This window comes from Acomys russatus, chromosome 24 (genome assembly GCF_903995435.1).
Source record: "Acomys russatus chromosome 24, mAcoRus1.1, whole genome shotgun sequence".
NCBI lineage: Eukaryota > Metazoa > Chordata > Mammalia > Rodentia > Muridae > Acomys > Acomys russatus.
In genome coordinates, this window is record NC_067160.1 from 50,323,026 (window position 1) to 50,341,017 (window position 17,992).

At 51.9% G+C, this 17,992-nt stretch overlaps 2 protein-coding genes and 1 non-coding gene across 3 annotated transcripts in view; 1 reads left to right on the forward strand and 2 right to left on the reverse strand.

Annotated features, from left to right (window-relative positions):
- Rpl12 (ribosomal protein L12) overlaps positions 1–17,989 on the reverse strand; it is a 1,083,577-nt gene extending 1,065,588 nt beyond the window's left edge. The window contains exons 1-6 of the mRNA XM_051166258.1: positions 17,837–17,989; positions 17,528–17,601; positions 16,535–16,633; positions 15,989–16,070; positions 15,502–15,588; positions 15,295–15,407 (exon numbers count right to left, since the gene is read on the reverse strand). Coding sequence (XP_051022215.1) covers positions 15,295–15,407; positions 15,502–15,588; positions 15,989–16,070; positions 16,535–16,633; positions 17,528–17,601; positions 17,837–17,873 — 492 coding nt within the window. The 5' untranslated portion in view covers positions 17,874–17,989. The remainder of the gene's footprint in view (positions 1–15,294; positions 15,408–15,501; positions 15,589–15,988; positions 16,071–16,534; positions 16,634–17,527; positions 17,602–17,836) is intronic.
- On the forward strand, positions 1,593–9,533 carry Slc2a8 (solute carrier family 2 member 8). Its single transcript, XM_051166253.1, is given in 10 exon segments — positions 1,593–1,712; positions 2,102–2,309; positions 3,983–4,082; positions 6,562–6,671; positions 6,673–6,762; positions 7,300–7,443; positions 7,571–7,679; positions 8,110–8,283; positions 8,646–8,791; positions 9,334–9,533. Coding segments are annotated over 8 exon segments (948 nt in total). The 5' UTR covers positions 1,593–1,712; positions 2,102–2,309; positions 3,983–4,045; the 3' UTR covers positions 9,472–9,533.
- LOC127207814 (small nucleolar RNA SNORA65) lies at positions 15,670–15,798 on the reverse strand. The gene has a single exon (XR_007833014.1). It is a non-coding gene; the product is annotated as a small nucleolar RNA SNORA65 (small nucleolar RNA).
- Positions 17,990–17,992: the final 3 nt, after the last annotated feature.

Genomic DNA, 17,992 nt, shown 5'->3' on the forward strand with positions numbered 1-17,992 from the left:
AGTGAGGCTTCTGTAGCAACAATATCTAGGCAAATGTGGGAAGGGAGCCCACTGGCCAGTGGTTCATAGGTGTCCATGCTTAGAAGTGTGGTGCTAGGCTGGGCTCGCTGGGGAATCCCTTCTTCATAAGCCACTCTGCATCACTGGCTCAGGTACAGAGTACTTGGTCCAGGTGCAATTTGTCCATGGCCTTTACTCTGCAGAAGCCAAGAACCTACTGTCCAACAGAGCTTGTGTCCATTAAATCTTTTTTTAAAAAATTATCACCCACAAATGAGACTTTTGAAGCACAAACAGGTGGTTGCCTGCCTTTAAGGATAGACTTGTGATCGATTGGAAAATGCTGGTTGCTACAATTGGGTGACTGCAATACCTTCAAACCACTGTACTGACTGGCATTTGAATGCTTAGCCTGCTCCCAACTCTAGAAATGAAGACACTCAGGCTCAGGGAGGGAGCTAGGAGCCTCTCACTGTATCTGTCCCACCGAAGCTGCCTGCCCACAAAGTGGCCGGTAGCCGCTAAGCAGAGAGCAGTGGTGGCACACAACCACAGGGAGACTCAGGGAGGTAGAAAGAAAAAGAGATATAAAGATAATCCCGAGGCTTGGTATTATCTGCGGGGCAACCAGGGAACAAGAAAAAGTTTCTCTCCGTCCCACTTCTTGAATGGGGGACCTTGCCTGACAGGGTCTCAGCATGTTGGGGTTCTAGGCTTTGTTAGCACTCACAATGAAGGTGGGCTGGTCCCAGAAGCAACAGGTCAATTTCAAAAAGTCCAAGGAGAGGGACACGTGGCCCAAGACTGCTTGGAGCCTTTTCACCTTGAGGCAGAAGTCGAGGTTGAGGAGGAATGGCTGACCCGTATTGCAGGGAACTGTACGTAGGAAGGGTGGGAAGTCTCGCCCCAGCCTAATGTGGCTCAACCAACTACTACAAAAATACACGTAAAACTGTAAGATCTGGAGGGGATGGCTCAAAGCCTAGGAATGCTTGTTCCTACAGAGGGCTCACGTCTAAGTCACAAGCACGCACACAGTGGCTCGCAACAATCTGTAACTCCACTTCCATGGGATCTGACGACTCCGCAAGCACCAGGCACCCACTGGGCACACACACACATATATGTAAGCAAACACTCTTACAAATAAGAAGTTTAAGATAAAAATAAAAAATAAAAGCAAATGAAACCATCAAAACATGGGCCAGCGAGATGACTCTGCTGATAAAGGTGCCTGCCCTCAAGCCAGACGACTTCCGTTTGATCCCAAGGATCCATACGGTGGAAGGAGAAAGCAAACTCGGCAAATCTTACTTCTGATCTGCACGCAGTCACCTCCGCCCCCTAAGATGATAAGGGAAAAAAACCACCTAAAACACCCAAACAACCTTCTCCATCCCCATTGGCTAGCTCAGTGGCCGTGCCAGGCTCACACCACACTTGAATTGGACAACCATACTGGCAAAACCTTAACCTGGATCCAGGGGCTTCGTTCGAGCCCCGTGAGCTCTGCAACTGGCTCTGTGCTTCTATTGGTCAGCTCTGGTTGAGGGGCGGGCTCTCGCGTCCCATTGGTTACTCCTGCGGCCGGAGGCCGTGCTCTCCCGAGCCGTGACAGTTCGCGGGTGGTGGGTACCCTCTGCTGCTGTGGACATGTCGGAGGAGGAGGACCCCCAGGAGACGCAGCCGCTCTTGCGGCCACCGGACATTAGGTGCGGACTCCCGGGGGCCGCGGCCTCTCGCTCACGCCCGGCGACGCCGCTCATGCCCCGCCTTGTACCCGCAGCGCTCCCCCCGGCCGCCGGGTCTTCCTCGCCGCCTTCGCCGCCGCCCTGGGCCCGCTCAGCTTCGGCTTCGCGCTCGGCTACAGCTCCCCCGCCATCCCCAGCCTGCGGCGCACCGCGCCCCCCGCCCTGCACCTCGGAGACGGTGCGGCCTCCTGGTTCGGGGTGAGCCCGCGGGGGAGGCCCGGGTCCCCCGCTCTCCGCCGCATCCTGGGGTCCTCCTCATTCTCTTTCCTCTGAGGCTGCGGGGCGTGGGGTGGAGGGATCGTGGACCATGGCCCCTGGTGGCCTCCTCCTCAGCCCGTCCGGGTCCCCAGGCCATCGTGACCCTGGGCGCAGCGGCAGGGGGCGTACTGGGCGGCTGGCTCGTGGACCGTGTGGGACGCAAACTGAGCCTCCTGCTCTGCACCCTGCCCTTCGTGACCGGCTTTGCCATCATCACTGCCGCCCGGGAAGTGTGGATGCTGCTTGGAGGGCCGCCTCCTCACCGGCCTAGCCTGCGGAGTCGCCTCACTAGTGGCACCTGTAAGTGGTTTGGGCCTCCTAGGTGACCTTTGCCAGGGAGGGGACAGCTGGTCAGCAGTGAAGCCATTTTCACGCCTTGCATTGATTGCCCTTAGCTGTGCCTCTTTTTCCCTTCAAATAGTGGTATTCCCTATATACTTAGTGATAACTCGGTTTCCCCTATTTTTTGTCAACAACGCAGTCCTGTTCTGGTTTGTAGCTGGGATAGGCTGCTGGCTCCCTTCCCTGCTTTCAGCCAGCTACATACTTTGCAGCCCACACACGTGGATCACTTACGGGTGTGCACAGGCTTCTCTTTCTGAGTCACAATTTGCTCCCCTGTAAAGTAAGGCTGAGTTCTGAGGTGGTTGTTGCGGACTTTGCACAGAAAGTTGCTGCCCTGGCATGGTCTCTGGAAAGACTGACCCTCATATCTGAGATCACCAACAACCTGTGGCCACACACTTGGGTGACCACCATCCCCTCCCTCACCTCTGTGGCCTCATTTTCTCTGCATCTGTTGGAGGCAGGCGTGAAGGAGCTAGAGGACAGAGGGATTGTTGATGTCTAGCTTTTTCTTTTTTATTATTATATGTGGTTTATGGCGGAGAGGGGTACCCCAGAGAGAAACAGAGACAGAAGAAGAGGGAAAGAGAGTAAGAGGATAAAGCCGGGCGTGGTGGCGCACGCCTTTAATCCCAGCACTCGGGAGGCAGAGGCAGGCGGATCGCTGTGAGTTCGAGGCCAGCCTGGTCTACAAAGTGAGTCCAGGACAGCCAAGGCTACACAGAGAGACCCTGTCTCGAAAAAACCAAAAAAAAAAAAAAAAAAAAAAAAAGAGAGAGTAAGAGGATAAAAGCACTTTTTGTTTTTTTAATTATATATTTATTACATATACAATGTTTTGCCTGCACACCAGAAGAGAGCACCAGATCCCAGTATAGACGGTTTATGAGCCATGTGGTTGCTAGGAATTGAACTCAGGACCTTTGGAAGAACAGACAGTGCTCTTAACCTCTGAGCCATCTCTCCAGCCCCAAGAACACTTAAAAAAAAAAAAAAAACTAGGCATAAATATGGAATAATCTAGAAGTATGGATAATGCATAGGGACCCCTGAGCTTAGAAGTGATGGCAGCCCCTGTTAGAATTAGGCTGAACAAGGGCACGTTCAGTGTCCTGGGTAACACCTAGAGCTGGCCAGCAAGGGAGAAGTCGCTCATTCGTTAAATGTGTCCTGGGCTGGTCCTGGTGTAACGTATCTGTAATCCCATGACTTGAGGTGTGAAGATCAGGAACTCATGGTTATCCTCAGCTCACTGGAGGCTAGCCTAGGCTACATGAAACTGTCTAAAAGAATAAAACGAGTATAGAGAAACTCTGCATTCCTTCCTTCCCTTGTGCAGGCAACCCATTACCCACAATCCTCTTTTTAAGTCTACAGACTATAATAGCTGGGCATGGTGGCGCATGCCTTTAATCCCGGAACTCAGGGATTCAGAAGCGTGCAGGTCTCTGTGAGTTGAGTCCAGGACAGCCAAGCTTACGTAGAGAAACCCTAGCTTGGAAATAAAAACAAAAACAAACAAAATGAAAATCTGCAGAGACTGGGGAGGGGCACTCTGCCGACCCGCAGCCACAGTTAGACTTTCAGTTTAAAGAGCCAAGTAAAGTCTCACCTTAAATTACCACTAGGTCTATATCTCGGAAATCGCCTACCCAGCTGTGCGAGGACTGCTCGGCTCCTGTGTGCAGCTCATGGTTGTCACTGGCATCCTCTTGGCCTACGTGGCAGGTAGATTTTTGTATGTTGTCTTTTGGTCCCCGTTGATGGCTACGTGGCCACTTTGGGAACTGAGGTTCATAGAAGGCAGGAGTTTGCTTGGTGCCGCTGCTGCTGGCCAGGGTGCCAGGTTCTCAGTCACACTCCTGGGAGCTTGGGGTGGGGGGTCACCGGAGTCTGGTAACTGGGTCCAGGGAGAACCAGAGCAGGTGGTTTCTTTGTCCCAGCAGCCCACCTCACTGTGGAGGGATTCAGGAGAGGGTTCCAGTTCCAGGAGGGGTGGGTAGAGGGAAACACTGTAGCTCTGTCACTTGGAGACCTGGAGTCTCCATATTATCACTGGGTTATCGGACTGTCAGCAGACTGTCACAAGGAGGCGACTTCCCTGAGATGAGGGGCAGAGCTAGAGGCCTGGGGAGGGTGGAGAAATTGTCTCCTGGTTAGGGATGGATGGAAACAGGACAGCTTTCAGGCCTGACACTCTGCCACCTGCTGTGTACCACCACACTGTCGCTGTGAGCCTCAGTTCCCTGTCCCTAAGTCTCCAGGGGTGTTAAATAGCATATGAAAAGTGCCTGATGGCACGTCCCCAAAGAGAATTGTTAGAAGGTGGCTTGAGAGTCATGGGGTGGGGGTCAGGAGCGCTGACAGGCTTAATCTAGCCTGGAGTACCCATACTAGATAGGCACAGTGGGCCTCACACAGGTCCTGGTCTTTAATTTTTAACTTCCTTATCGCCCTGGCTCTTCAGTATCTTCTCACCTGCCTGGCTGCCTTAGGAGCCCCGCGGCAAGCCAGAGCCCCTACTAGGCAGGCACAGATGATGACACTGTGGTGTGGAGACAGGCAGTGTCCATCAACCACAGTGTTACCTCCAGTGCATCTTCATCACACTGCCTTGCATTGACCCACTGGTATGAGTTACCTATGACAGCAAAATGTGACAACGTGGAAACAATAATGTCTCCTCAGTCACTAGACTTTGTGGAACAGCTATAAGCTACCTTATTGCTAAATCAAACTGACTCCTGCAGGCTGACCTCTGACCCCCCCCCCATGAGTGCGGTGCCACACACACAGTATGTGCAGACTCTCTGTCTTACTTTCGTGTTGCTATGGCAAAACACCATGATGAAGGCAACTTATAAAAGCAAACATTTAATTTGGGGCTTAATAGTTCCAGCAGGTCTATGACCACCACGGTGGGGAGTGTGGCAAGGCAGGTAGGCAGGATGCTGGAGCAGTAGCTGAGAGCTCACATCTCCATCCACAAACACTAGGCAGAGAGCTGGGAACTGCAAGGACTTTTTCCGGTGACACACCTCCTCCAATAAGGCCACACCCCCTATCCTTTCCCAAACAGTTCCACCAACTGAGCACCAGCGCATGCGGGCGCCATTCTTATTCAAACCACCACACACAAAACAGTTGAATAATGTGATGAAGTGTAAAGGATTAAAATTATGATAAAAGTATAACATGAGGCTTGGGAAATAGTTCCACCAGTAGAAGAGCTTGCTGCCCAAGCATAAAGACCTGAGTTCAAATCCCCAGCAACCCACATAAAAGGCTAAATGTGGTCATGAGTTCTTGTAACCCCAGCACTGTGGTTGGGTAGAGACGGGAGAATGCTAGGGCCTGCTGACCACCAGCCTAGCTGCAGACTCAGTGGAATAACCCTGACTAAGGAAGAAAGTAGACAGCGTGGAGCATACATACACACACACACACACGCGCACACACTAAAAATTACTTTAGCTGGGTGTGGTGGCTCATGCCTTTAATCCCATGACTCAGGAGGCAGAGACAGGTGGATCACTGTGAGTTTGAGGGGCTAGCCTCGTCTACAAAGTGAGTCCAGGACAGCCAAGGCTACACAGAGAAACCCTTTCTTGAAAAACAAAAACAGCAACAACAACAACAACAAAAAACCCCAAAATTATAATGTAGAAATACATCATTAGCAGTCATTTGTAACCATTGTCAGCATCCATGCCTTGACATGCCTGAGAGTACAGCATTTGGCTTACACCAGCATCTCCATCGCAGTACACTGTAATATATTGCCATGGCTACAAGACATGGCTTGGCAATGGGCATCTTCCAACTGGTTTACATCTTATTGCAGTCCATCTGTATTTCCCGTAAAAGATGTCCCCTAATGGTGCCATGATGGAGCAGTCTTTTTTTTTTTTTTTTTTTTTTTTATTAAAGTACCCAGTGCTTGCCTGCATGTACACCTGCAGGCCAGAGGAGGGCACCAGATCTTATTATAGATGGCAGTGAGCCACCATGTGGTTGCTGGGAATTGAACTCAGGACCTCTGGAAGAGCAGACAGTGCTCTTAACCGCTGAGCCATCTCTCCAGCCCATGGAGCAGTCTTAATAGCAATGGTTTCTTTAGCTGACACGGGGGCAGCGGCAGAGGCCGTCTCAGGACTTGCAAGGGGGCTAGGCTGGCTCACCCTGGCTCTGACATCTGCCTTTGCAGGCTGGGTCCTAGAGTGGCGCTGGCTGGCTGTGCTGGGCTGTGTGCCCCCGACTCTCATGCTGCTGCTCATGTGCTGCATGCCCGAGACCCCACACTTCCTCCTGACTCAAACACCAGCACCAGGAGGCCATGGCTGCCCTGAGGTTCCTGTGGGGCTCTGAGGAGGGCTGGGAAGAGCCCCCTGTAAGGGCTGAGCACCAGGTGAGAGGCAGATAGCATCACCTGCTCCCAAAGCCACACATCCCCCACCCTCACTGAAAACCAGTGCTGTCCTGTCTGAGCAGGTGGGGACCAGCTGGAGCCCCACTTAGTTCTTTCTGTTCCCAAAAAGTGAAAGGCCAGGCCTGTGAGGGAAAATGGGTGAGGGCCTAGATTTAATGGGAACCGTAGGCAGGGGAGTCTTCAGAGTCAGCAGCACGCAGATGCTTTGCAGTTGTGTGGCCTGGCCACCTTTGAGTCTTGGGGCCTTCATCTAAGATAGTCCTCTCACTGGGCAATGCTGAGATCTGCGCAGATGGCTGCAGGAGGTACCCAGCTGGAGGCAAGCCCTGAAGACACACAAGGGTCAGCCTCCCACCACGCCCCTCCTACAGGAAGAGGCTGCAGGAGCCTGCCCACACTCTCAGGGCCACAGGTGGGGAGGAGACAGCAGAGGCTCAATCTTCCACTTAGGCTTCTGGGCTCAAAGAGGGTCCTTGGGTGAGGAGAGAGAACACTGATCGGCCGTGTTTGTGACAGGGCTTCCAGCTGGCTATGGTGAGGCGCCCAGGCGTCTACAAGCCTCTTGTCATCGGCATTTCCCTCATGGCCTTCCAGCAACTGTCAGGGGTCAATGCTATCATGTTCTATGCCGAGACCATCTTTGAGGAGGCCAAGTTCAAGGTAAGAGGCTTCTCCCTGCAAATGTGAGTTAGCCTGCTGGCGCCTAGGGCTTTTTGGCCTGGCTCCGAGCCAGAGAGAGGGAGGGGCTTGTCTCTCTCTGGCAAACCAGCTTCTCCCCTCCCCCCAGGACAGCAGCCTGGCCTCGGTCACTGTGGGCATCATCCAGGTCCTGTTCACTGCTGTGGCAGCCCTCATCATGGACAAAGCAGGGCGGAGGCTGCTTCTGGCCTTGTCAGGTGAGGCCTGAGGGTTAGGACTTCCTGGCTCACATGGGGAGAAAGGGCCAGGGAGGTGGTGTGTCTGGTTCTTTTGAACAGGTGACAGTCTGTCTGTTTGTCCCCAAGCCTTCTGAAGTGGGGGAAGGTCAGTAGCTTTGGCCTACACACCCACAGTGCCCATTGGCAGCTGTGACTGCCACTGTGTGGGGTTGAGCTCTGTTGCCACTCCTGCCTGTGCCAGTGGGAGACTGCACGGGAACTTCCCAGCACTTGCTGAGGTCTGAGGTCCAAAGCAAGGACAGAAGTGCTGGCCCGTTATGGGCTTCCATGGGCAAGGTGCACGACTCCTGAGCCTGGCCCGCCTCTCTCAAAGCAGCCGCACTGCCCTCTCTGTCCTGGATGCTGCCATGTCCCCAGCGTCCTGTGTAGCCTGAGCCCTTGCTTGCAGGTGTGGTCATGGTTTTTAGCATGAGTGCCTTTGGTACCTACTTCAAGCTGATGCAGAGTGGCCCCAGCAACTCCTCCCACATAGGCCTTCTGGTGCCCATCTCAGCGGAGCCTGCTGATGTCCACGTGGGGCTGGCCTGGCTGGCTGTAGGCAGCATGTGCCTCTTCATTGCTGGTAAGAAGGGACTCGAGGGAACCCGGGTGAGGATTGTTGTCCCAGGAGCCCAGCATGCCGAGTTCTACAGCTCTCAGCTTCAAATCTAGTCTATTTGGCTTTATCTGGCTGCCCCAAGGAGCATGGCTTCTGTGCATACTTCTCTGACCATGTGCCAGTACTGAGCTACATCCACTCACATAATCTCCTTGACAGTTTGCAAGCAGCTCCCACCCTTGTCCTGATGGCTAAAAGGGAAGGGACTGGCCCAAGACCTCCCACAGGGTTGAGAGCCGGTAGGACCCCTGAGGCCTACAGGCTAGGAAACAGACAGGGTAGGAGGAGCCCAGCACATGTGTGTATAACGCTCGTCGCTCCCACAGGCTTTGCAGTGGGCTGGGGACCCATCCCCTGGCTCCTCATGTCGGAGATCTTTCCTCTGCATGTCAAGGGTGTGGCTACCGGCGTCTGTGTCCTCACAAACTGGTTCATGGCCTTTCTGGTGACAAAAGAGTTCAGCAGTGTCATGGTGAGTGCAGGCCCCGCCTCCCCCTTACATCTTCAACAATGGCAAGCCTTGGAGCCACTCTAAATGCCAGAAAATACCATGTCCACGACCTTGAATGTAGGCTGAGGTCCCCTCATGCAAAGGGTCACCCGGTGTCTTTTCCTGTAAGGAACTGAGGAGTGGGGACTTTGCAGGGTCACAGACTCACCCCCACCCTCTCTCAAGAGCAACTGTTCCCCCTTTCTCGTCACACAGGGAACTCACAGCACTGGGACACTAGAAGACAGGGCCATAGATGTGGGGGTAAAGGAGAAGAGCGAGGGCCGTAAGCCGCAGGTGGCCAGAAACAGAAACCTAGCTGTCCCTGGACATTTCTGATCTCAGGGCAGTCACTGCATAACCATCAGCCTGCCAGGTGCACATCACCTGGAGGGTGGTGAGCTATCCCCTACACACCTGGGTCTCCAGAGACGTGCTAGGCCTGGCAAGGCAGGGGTGCTCCTGGGTTGTGTGGGGCTTCTGACCTGGGGCTACCTCCACACATGCTGTCCCTCTCTCTGCAGGAGATCCTCAGGCCCTACGGTGCCTTCTGGCTCACCGCTGCCTTCTGTATCCTCAGTGTCCTTTTCACATTGACCTTTGTCCCTGAGACTAAAGGCAGGACCCTGGAACAAATCACAGCCCATTTTGAGGGACGATGACAGCCCCTCTCTGTGACTGGCAGCCCTGAGCTGAGCTGGCTTTGGGTTTCAGGAAGAGTGGAGTGGCCTGCAGCTGAACCTCACCTCAGGTTGAGCCTGGAGCCTCCTGACTCCTCAGGCCTCTGGGCCTTCATCCAGGTCTCAACCCAGACCCACACCATGAGGCCCACCGGATTCTGGGTCTAGTCTGCGGCCTGCTGCACACACTGGCCATCTGAGGGGCTGTGCAGTCTTGCCTAAGACTAAAGAAAGTGAAGCGACCTGGGGGCTCCTGGCTCCTGTTTCTGGCTGGAGATCTTTGGGGTGCTGGGTCCTAAGCAGCCATCTGTGCCTCACACTTGACTTTGGGATCAGAAAGGAACTTAGCCACATAAAATTGGGCCCAGAAACAAGGTCGTGACCTCTTTATGTGAGCCTAGGTGTGCCCAGAGACCCTTTGGGTAGGTAAGCCAGCTTACCCATCACTTGCAGGATCTTTCCAGCTCTTTCCTCAGCTCAGTGACCTGGGTCATTAGCCACCAAATCTTGTTGCGTTTCAGAAAATAAAACACCTCTTTCTGCTCAACGTTAATGGAGCCGGGAGTCTTTTTCAGGTTGCTTGTATGACATCAGTACAAACTCACTGGAGCAGGTTAGAGGGCAGACACATCAACATGCAGCCAGTCATCCGCTAGGTACTGGCATGGTCAAGGAAGCCCAAGACTGTGGCTCCGTCGCAAGGCTCCCCATGATATCCTCTCTCATTGTCAGCTATTTAAGGCTTTGCCTTAGTTAAGACAATAATAAGACCGGATTGTCTTTCCTTTACAAAGCATTGTGATCCTCACCAGACTTCTAAATAGTTCCTCTTTGTATTATGTTAACTGTTAGTAGAATTCATTTGAGCTTTTTTTGCATTGTTTTGTGACAAGGCCTCACTGTGTAGCCCTGGCTGTCCTGGAATTCACTATATAAACCAAGCTGGCCTGGAACTCACAGAGCTGGGCTGAAAGATGTGTGCTGTGCCTGGCTGGATTTTTTTTTTTTTTTTTTTTTTAAGATAGTGACTCACGATGTAACCCAGGCTAACCTAAAATGTATTAATGTATCCCAGGCTGGCCTGGGCACCACTGTGGCCCTCCTGCCTCAGCTTCCCACTTGTCATTCTGTTCCTTCAGATCAACTTGAGAAGCTGTGGTCCTAGATTTTCAATCAGCAAACTGTGGGTTAGTCCAAGTGTTTCTTGCTCCTTGGAGCTCATTTAATTTGCTGAAACCGTCACAGAACAACCATCTTTCAGGATCATAGAAGTTTCTCTCAGGCCATGTGTGAAGGAGACAGTCTGTCCCCAAATGCCTGGAAAGGCTTCATTTTGCTGCCATCTCAAGTGGTGGGTCTCCTGCTGCTATGTTTTTCCTTTTCCATCGCTGGTGATTGAGCTCAAAGCCAGGTGTGTGCTAGCTGGCCAAACACTCCAGCACCATGCTGCGCCTCCCAGCCATCTGATGTTGTTTAATTCTGTTAATTTGTATGTGGGGTGTAATATATACGTGAACATGTTTGTGGGTGCTGGTGCATGCGCGCGCGCGCGCGCGCGTGTGTGTGTGTGCGCGCACACTAGATAATTATACTGTGTCTTGGATTGCTCTCCACCATTTTTTTTGTTTTGTTTTTGTTTTTGTTTTTGGAGACAAGGTTTCTCTGTGTCTCTGTGTATCCTTGACTGTCCTGGACTCGCTTTGTAGACCAAGCTGGCCTCGAACTCACAGCAATCCACCTGCCTCTGCCTCCCGAGTGCTGGGATTAAAGGCATGCGCCACCACCGCCCGGCTGCTCTCCACCATTTTTAAGATTTGTGTGTGTGGTTATAGATACATCTGGTCCACAGAGGCTAGAGGCATTTGATCCTCTAGAGATGGAGTTACAGGCACGGTTTGCCTGATGGGGACGGGGCTCTGGTCCTCTGCAAGGACAGTACAGGTTGAATCATTATCTCTCCAACCTATCTTCCCTGCCCCTCCCCGAACTTTTTGAGACAGGGTGTCGCACTGATCCTCAAGTTCATGGACTGGCCAGCAAGCCCAGAGATCTAGTGTCTTCCCCTCCCCCCAGGCACACGCTGCCATGCTCAGCTTTTCAGGTTAAATTGTATTTATTCTCTAGGACTGTGATCCACAGCACACAGGTAAATAAATGTCAGAACATTTGCAGGAGCTGATTTTCTCCTTCCACCACACGGGTCCTGGAGTCCTGGACAGCAGGTGCCTTTCCCCACCAGCCCTCTTGCCTTGTGCTCTTATCTGCATGATGTACACCTGCACACCAGAAGAGGGTACCAGATCTCAATTGTTGATGGTTGTGAGTCGCCATGTGGTTGCTGGGAGTTGAACTCTGGGCCTCTGGAAAAGCAGCCAGTTCTCTTAACCACTGAGCCATCTCTCCAGCCCTCCATGCTCTGGATTTTTCACTTTGTCTTCTACAACTATTTTGCTTTGCCAGTCATGCATTAAAGCAATTTTAATTTCTTATGGGGGGGGGTGGAGAGGCAGTTTCAAGACAGAATTTCTCCATGTAACAGCTCTAGCTGTCCTGGAACTCGCTCTGTAGACCAGGCTGCCCTCGAACTCACGGAGATCCACCTGCCTCTGCCTCTCAAATGCTAGAATTAAAGGGGTGCGCCACCACTGCCCAGCTCAATTTTAAATTCTTAAGAATATTTTAATCTATTAATATATTTTGATTTATTAAGCATTATGAGAGCACTCTGTCCTAGTGAAGGATCCTTGAACAGACCCACAGTCTGCTTTTGTGGGGTGACATATCCTCTGTCACTGAAGCTGAGTGAACACACGTGAGCTGTTGTGTGGTCTGAAGCTGGGTTCTCCAGACAAACAAAACCCATGGGGGGAAAAAGGATGTACAGAGAGTCACTGCAAGGGGCTGAGAAGGCCTGAGGTCTGCAGAGTGAGTCAGCAGGCTGGCAGCCCAGGAGTGCTGACAGTGTGACACCAGCCCAAAGACGAGCACAAGACTCAGGAAATGCACTGTTGGCTGCCAACCAATGACCACATTCAACTTTGGACCTGGGATCCAAGCTAAAGTCCCCAGGCTTGCAGAGTAAGCATTTTACTGACAGAGCCATCTTTCCAGCCCTCATTTTTTCTTACTCTCTGTGCCTTCATCATAGCATCTTATGCTGTTTAAGGGAATGAGCCTTTTCTAAAGATACATATTTCCACCATTTGAAAATCAGACTGGTTAAGGCATTATTTACATAAACAGAATGCAACCATTTTAATATGGATATAAATATGTTTTTGTTTTGATCTGAAGTGTGGGGTGGGGAACAAGCTTGTGAGAGATCAGGTGATGCTTATCCACTAGAAGCCGAACAACCTCATGCAGGGACTTGTTTTTTGCCAGCTGAAACACATCTTAGTACAGACTCTGAAAGGAGCCCAAAACAGGAGGGGGGGCTTTTTGGGTCTTGGCTGTTCATTGCTCCACTTGGAGAAGCTCCTAGAGAGACCACTCCAGAGAACGCTTCGGGGGTCCCAGTTCCAGCTACTGCTCCAGGTTCCAGCTGCAACTTTGGTGGAATTGCTGGTCTGCTGAAATCCTGCCGACTACGCCAGGGGACTGCTCCTAGGAACTGAGTATAAAAGGTCTGCTTCTCCTGTTCCTATATACCTCCTTCTCTCCTATCTAGGGTAGTGGGTTGAAAGGGAGGTATACGCATTAAAGAACCCCAAATAAAGTAGGACGAACTACAGATCTCTGAAAATCCACTGTAACAACCTTACATATCGGCATCCACTGCCAGAATAAGCACCCTTCCAGGCATCCCTGGGGAACTGGTCATTCCGTCTGGCCTGACAGATGAGGAGCCCTTAAGGTGGACTCTTGAGAGCCAGGGCAGGCACGAGAGGGGTCTTCTATGTAAAAACACCGCACGAAGCAACAGAGAACATATTCCTGGCGGCCGGAAGAGACTGCAGAGCCTACAAGCGGAGTGTTGGCGGAAGTGGGTTGGGGTGTACGCACTGCGCATGGGCGGAAGTGGCGCAGTTCTGGCGCGCATGCACGCACGATTTCTAGCGCAGTGAGGGACTCAGACGTCCAGGAAGTTGCAGGCGGCCATGCCGAGTGTAGCACCTGTGAGAGCTGTGTAGTTGTTCCATTTGCCCACAGATGTACGCTGTAACCCGACCAGAACGCTTTCCACCAGTAGTCCGAGAGTTGTGAGGTCTGAGGAGTTCGAGGTCCGAGGACCTCTGGCCCGAGTGGCCTGTGTACACCTATCTCTGCCTATTATCCAGTGCGGAGGCTGAGGCCCGCGACTTTAGCTTTCCGTCCCGCTGAAAGCAGCTGGGGATTTTGGAAGCACCAGACACTTCGAGGGTGCCCTCGCTGTATTGAGGACAGGGGAACGTGCTCAGAAGGCTCATGACTAAGGGATGAAGCAAGTTTCTCTGTAGAAGATAAATCTTAGCTACTGTGTTAATATTTTTGCTTCACAAAAGCGGCTGTACATCAGCAAAAGAACTGTGCACTAAAATCAGTGTCCATTTCTTTGTTTTATTGAAACTGGGCTTCTTTGTGTAGCCTTGGTTGTCTGGACCAGGTTAGCCTCGGAACTCGCAGAAATCCTCCTGCCTCTGCCTCCAAATGGCTTCCCAGCACACGTATCACGTAGTTTAAAAAACACCTTACATTACCAAAAAACAAAAGCCCCTTGTATTAAGTTTTTGTTGCCCTCACATTAATGTGGGTGAACACATGCAGTTGCTGGGAACGGAGCCTAGCCTCTGCAAAGCAACCAGTGCTGAGTCCTCCCTCCAGGCTTTCCTAACTTTTTGGAACTGTCTCCCCAAGTTGGCTTTCCTAACTTTTTGGAACTGTCTCCCCAAGTTGAGGTGCATTTAAGATCTTCTACTTCAGCCTCCAAAAATCCCAGAATTGCAGCCCATGCCAATAAGGAATTTGCTTACACTAAGAAAACTCCAGATGGGCCTGTTTGTTTTTCATTTTCTCCAGAGAATGAACAGACCACCAAAAGCTATTGTGGATATTGAGAGCATTGGTATTTTCTGGATTTGAGTGTAAAAGGAAATGGCAAAAGCTGCATTAGCACCTAGAGACTGTGACAGCTGTAACACAGATGACTCTCCCAGCACCTCCTCCCATCCTAAAACAGATCTGCTGGTTAAGTCTTTGCTGAGCTGGAAACTGACAAGCTTTTGACAGCAGTGCCCTTGGAGCTAGGATACATTGGCAATCTAATAAAGGAACGTCCACTACCAATGCAGGTTTTCTTTTGTTTTTGTTGTTTGAGACGTGGCTTCTCTGTGTAGCCCTAACTGTCCTGGACTCACTTTGTAGAAGAGGCTGACCACAGAACTCAAGAGATCCACCTATGTCTGGGATTAAAGGCAGACATCACCACACCCAGCTGTTAGGCAGCCCTTTTCTAAAAGTTCCACTAGATTTAGGAAATAGAAAACAACAAAAACCAACCCATTGCCTTCTTGGCCTGTCTCACACCAGGAATGATTCAGTGTTTGCCAGATTTTGCTACCACGTCCATACCCAATATCCCAAACACTCCCATGCCCCCAAAAAAATTCAACCAAGGAGATTGGCCATCAGATAGTCTTTTATTGAAATATTTTCTTGTTGCTTAACTCTGTGGAAAAAAGAGGAAAAGTAAGTCACAATGGGGAATATATTCACATAAATTTTTACCCTTTGACAATCTCCCTACAGGACAACAAAAGCCCAGCTCCCTCCACCCCAACTGTGCTCCCCCTAACAGAGCAAGGGAAAACATGCTAAGTCACTTACAGCTGGGCATTCCACAGCACCGCTGTTGATGTCATCTATGATGTCATGAGGGTGGCGGCCATCCACATTGCAGCCCACAGACTGTGCAGTGCCCAGGATCTCCTTAATAGTTCCTACAATAAAGAATGGAGACCTCAGTCCCTTCCAACTCTCAGGTTCAGGGCAAGGCAAAATGGTAGCTGTTCAGTGAAAACAACTTGCTCTTACCAGAAAGCTCTCTGGCTAAGGACCGGTGCCGCATCTGCCTGGCAATGTTGACAATCTCATCAAAAGTGATGTTTCCACTGTGTTTAACTGCAGGACAGAAAACAAAGTCTCTTTAAAACTTCTACCCGACTTCTGGAGACCAGACCCGATTCCCTCCACCCATCTCTAGGCTGTCCCCATGCTCTCGGCACAGAGTCATCCACATGTAGGACAAGCCTGTTTCCTAAAAGCTGGGGCTTACTGTCAGCTCACCACTGGAATGCACCAGCCAACGGGATGGTCAGGCGCAGTGGCGGGTGGCTGGGCACAATCAAGTCCTCACCAGCACTCTTAGGGATGGGAACCAACAAGCTTAAATGCCTGAGGCCAAGGGGTTCAGGGTCAACCAACCCTGGGACAATATTCATTTCTGTGCCCTAAGCTCATTACACGGAACCCCACAGCCGGGGTGCCAACACTGAGGGGCCCAGGAGAGGAATGGACTCACTGTTCTTCTGCTTCTTCCTGTCTCTCGGTGGCTCCTTGAGGGCTTTGATGATCAGGGCAGAGGCAGAGGGCACCACCTCAATCTGCAGAGAGAGTTGGTGTGAACATAGCCCAGCAAAACTCCAGTAACAGCACTACCACTAAGACACTCTGAAGGAGCCAGCAAGACAGCCCAGTTGGTCGTTATTTTCTGCTAAGCCTGATCACTTAGACCTACATGGTGGCCTCCTGCACCCTAGCAACCACCCATCTGCACAATAAACATGTTTGCCTTTCCCTCCCTCCCCCCAAAAGGGTTTCTTCTGTGTAGCCTTGGCAATCCTGGACTCACTTTGTAGACCAGGCTGGCCTCGAACTCACAGCGAATCGCAGCCTCTGCCTCCCAAGTGCTGGGATTAAAGGCGTGTGCCACCGTCGCCCGGCGCATGTTTGCCTCTAAACTTCCCACAAAGATAAAACAGCCCGATTCACCAGAGCAGCAAGATGTAATAACCACAATTCCCGAGGACTGCCACCCTTCCCAGCCCCAACCAAGCAATGTCAATACCTGGGCCTGTCTGTTCTGGATGGTCAGTTTCACTGTAATCCTCAGACCTTTCCAGTCACCGGTAGCCTTGGCAATGTCATCACCGACCTTTTTTGGAGACTGTAGAAATAATGGTACTAATTACAAAGTGCCACCAAAATTGAAGCCACAGCCTTGAAACTTACTGCCTGCAAGGCTCCCACATCTCTAAGTCAACTCTGCTTTAAAGACTAATGAACAAAACAGGCTTTGTCTGTGTGTAGCCCAGGAATCACTCAGTAGACCAGGCTGGCTTCCAACTCAGAAATCCACCTGCCTCTACCCTGCCAAAGTGCTCGAGTTAAAGGCGTGCGCCATCACCAACTGCCCCAGACTTAAATTGTAATGGGCTTCAATGCTAGGTTTTCACGTGTTGCCCAACACGTGTTCCCTTAAAAGCTAGGGACTTGGCATTTAAGCAGCGACACACCGACTCCACTGCTCCCTCCAGAAACAAGCACCTGGGAATGTCTGAGCTTCTACTTGACCATTTTAAACCCATTCCCTAGGAAGGCGAATGGAAGCAGGTTAGAACCTGCAAGACTGCTCGGCTCAGGGTAAAGCCACTGCCTGCCACAACCGTGCGGTGGCACGATCCTACATAATACACTCTATCTCAATTAAGAAAGCCCTTACATGGGGCTGGAGAGATGGCTCAGAGGTTAGGTCCTGAGTTCAATACCCAGCAACCACATGGTGGCGCAAAACCATCTACGGCAAGATCTGGTGCCCTCGTCTGGCATCTAGACATACAGGCAGGCAGAACATTGCATAAATAATATATAAGTAAATTAATTAAAAAAAAAAAAAGGAAGCCCTTACAGAGCACGCGTGTTCGAATCCTAGCGGCCACATGGTAGCCCACCACACACACGTGGTGCCCTCTCCTGACCTCCACAGGAACAGGGACCCACGCAGGCAGCCCCGCCATACGCGTTCGATGTCTACAGCTGCCGGCAGCGACGACTTACTTACCAGACCCAAAGGACCGATCTTGGGGGCCAAGGCGGATGTGGCGCCGACCTCGCCTCCGGTGCATCTCAGATACACTGAGAAAAAGCAGAATTAGAACCTCTGCGGAGCGCACCGCGCCGGCTCACGCGCTGCCCTCGGTCCGCAGACCTCCGGGGCCCAGGCCTTACCCTAAGGCTGCCGGAGCGTCGGCACTCCCTCCCCATTTATACACGAGGAAGCCGAGGCCCAAGGGAGACCGGCCAGGCCCAGGGGACAGCACGCGGGCGAGCAAGGCTCCACCCGTAGCCCGGCCGAGGCGGGGGCACGCACCGACTTTGATCTCGTTGGGGTCAAACTTGGGCGGCATGGTGGGTGGAGGTGGCTGGTGTCGGATGAACCCGGATCCGGGACGACCGAAGAAAGTTGCACCGTAGCCTCCTCCGAGCCGAAAGCCAAAAAGACCGACGTTCCCCCGCCCACGCCGGA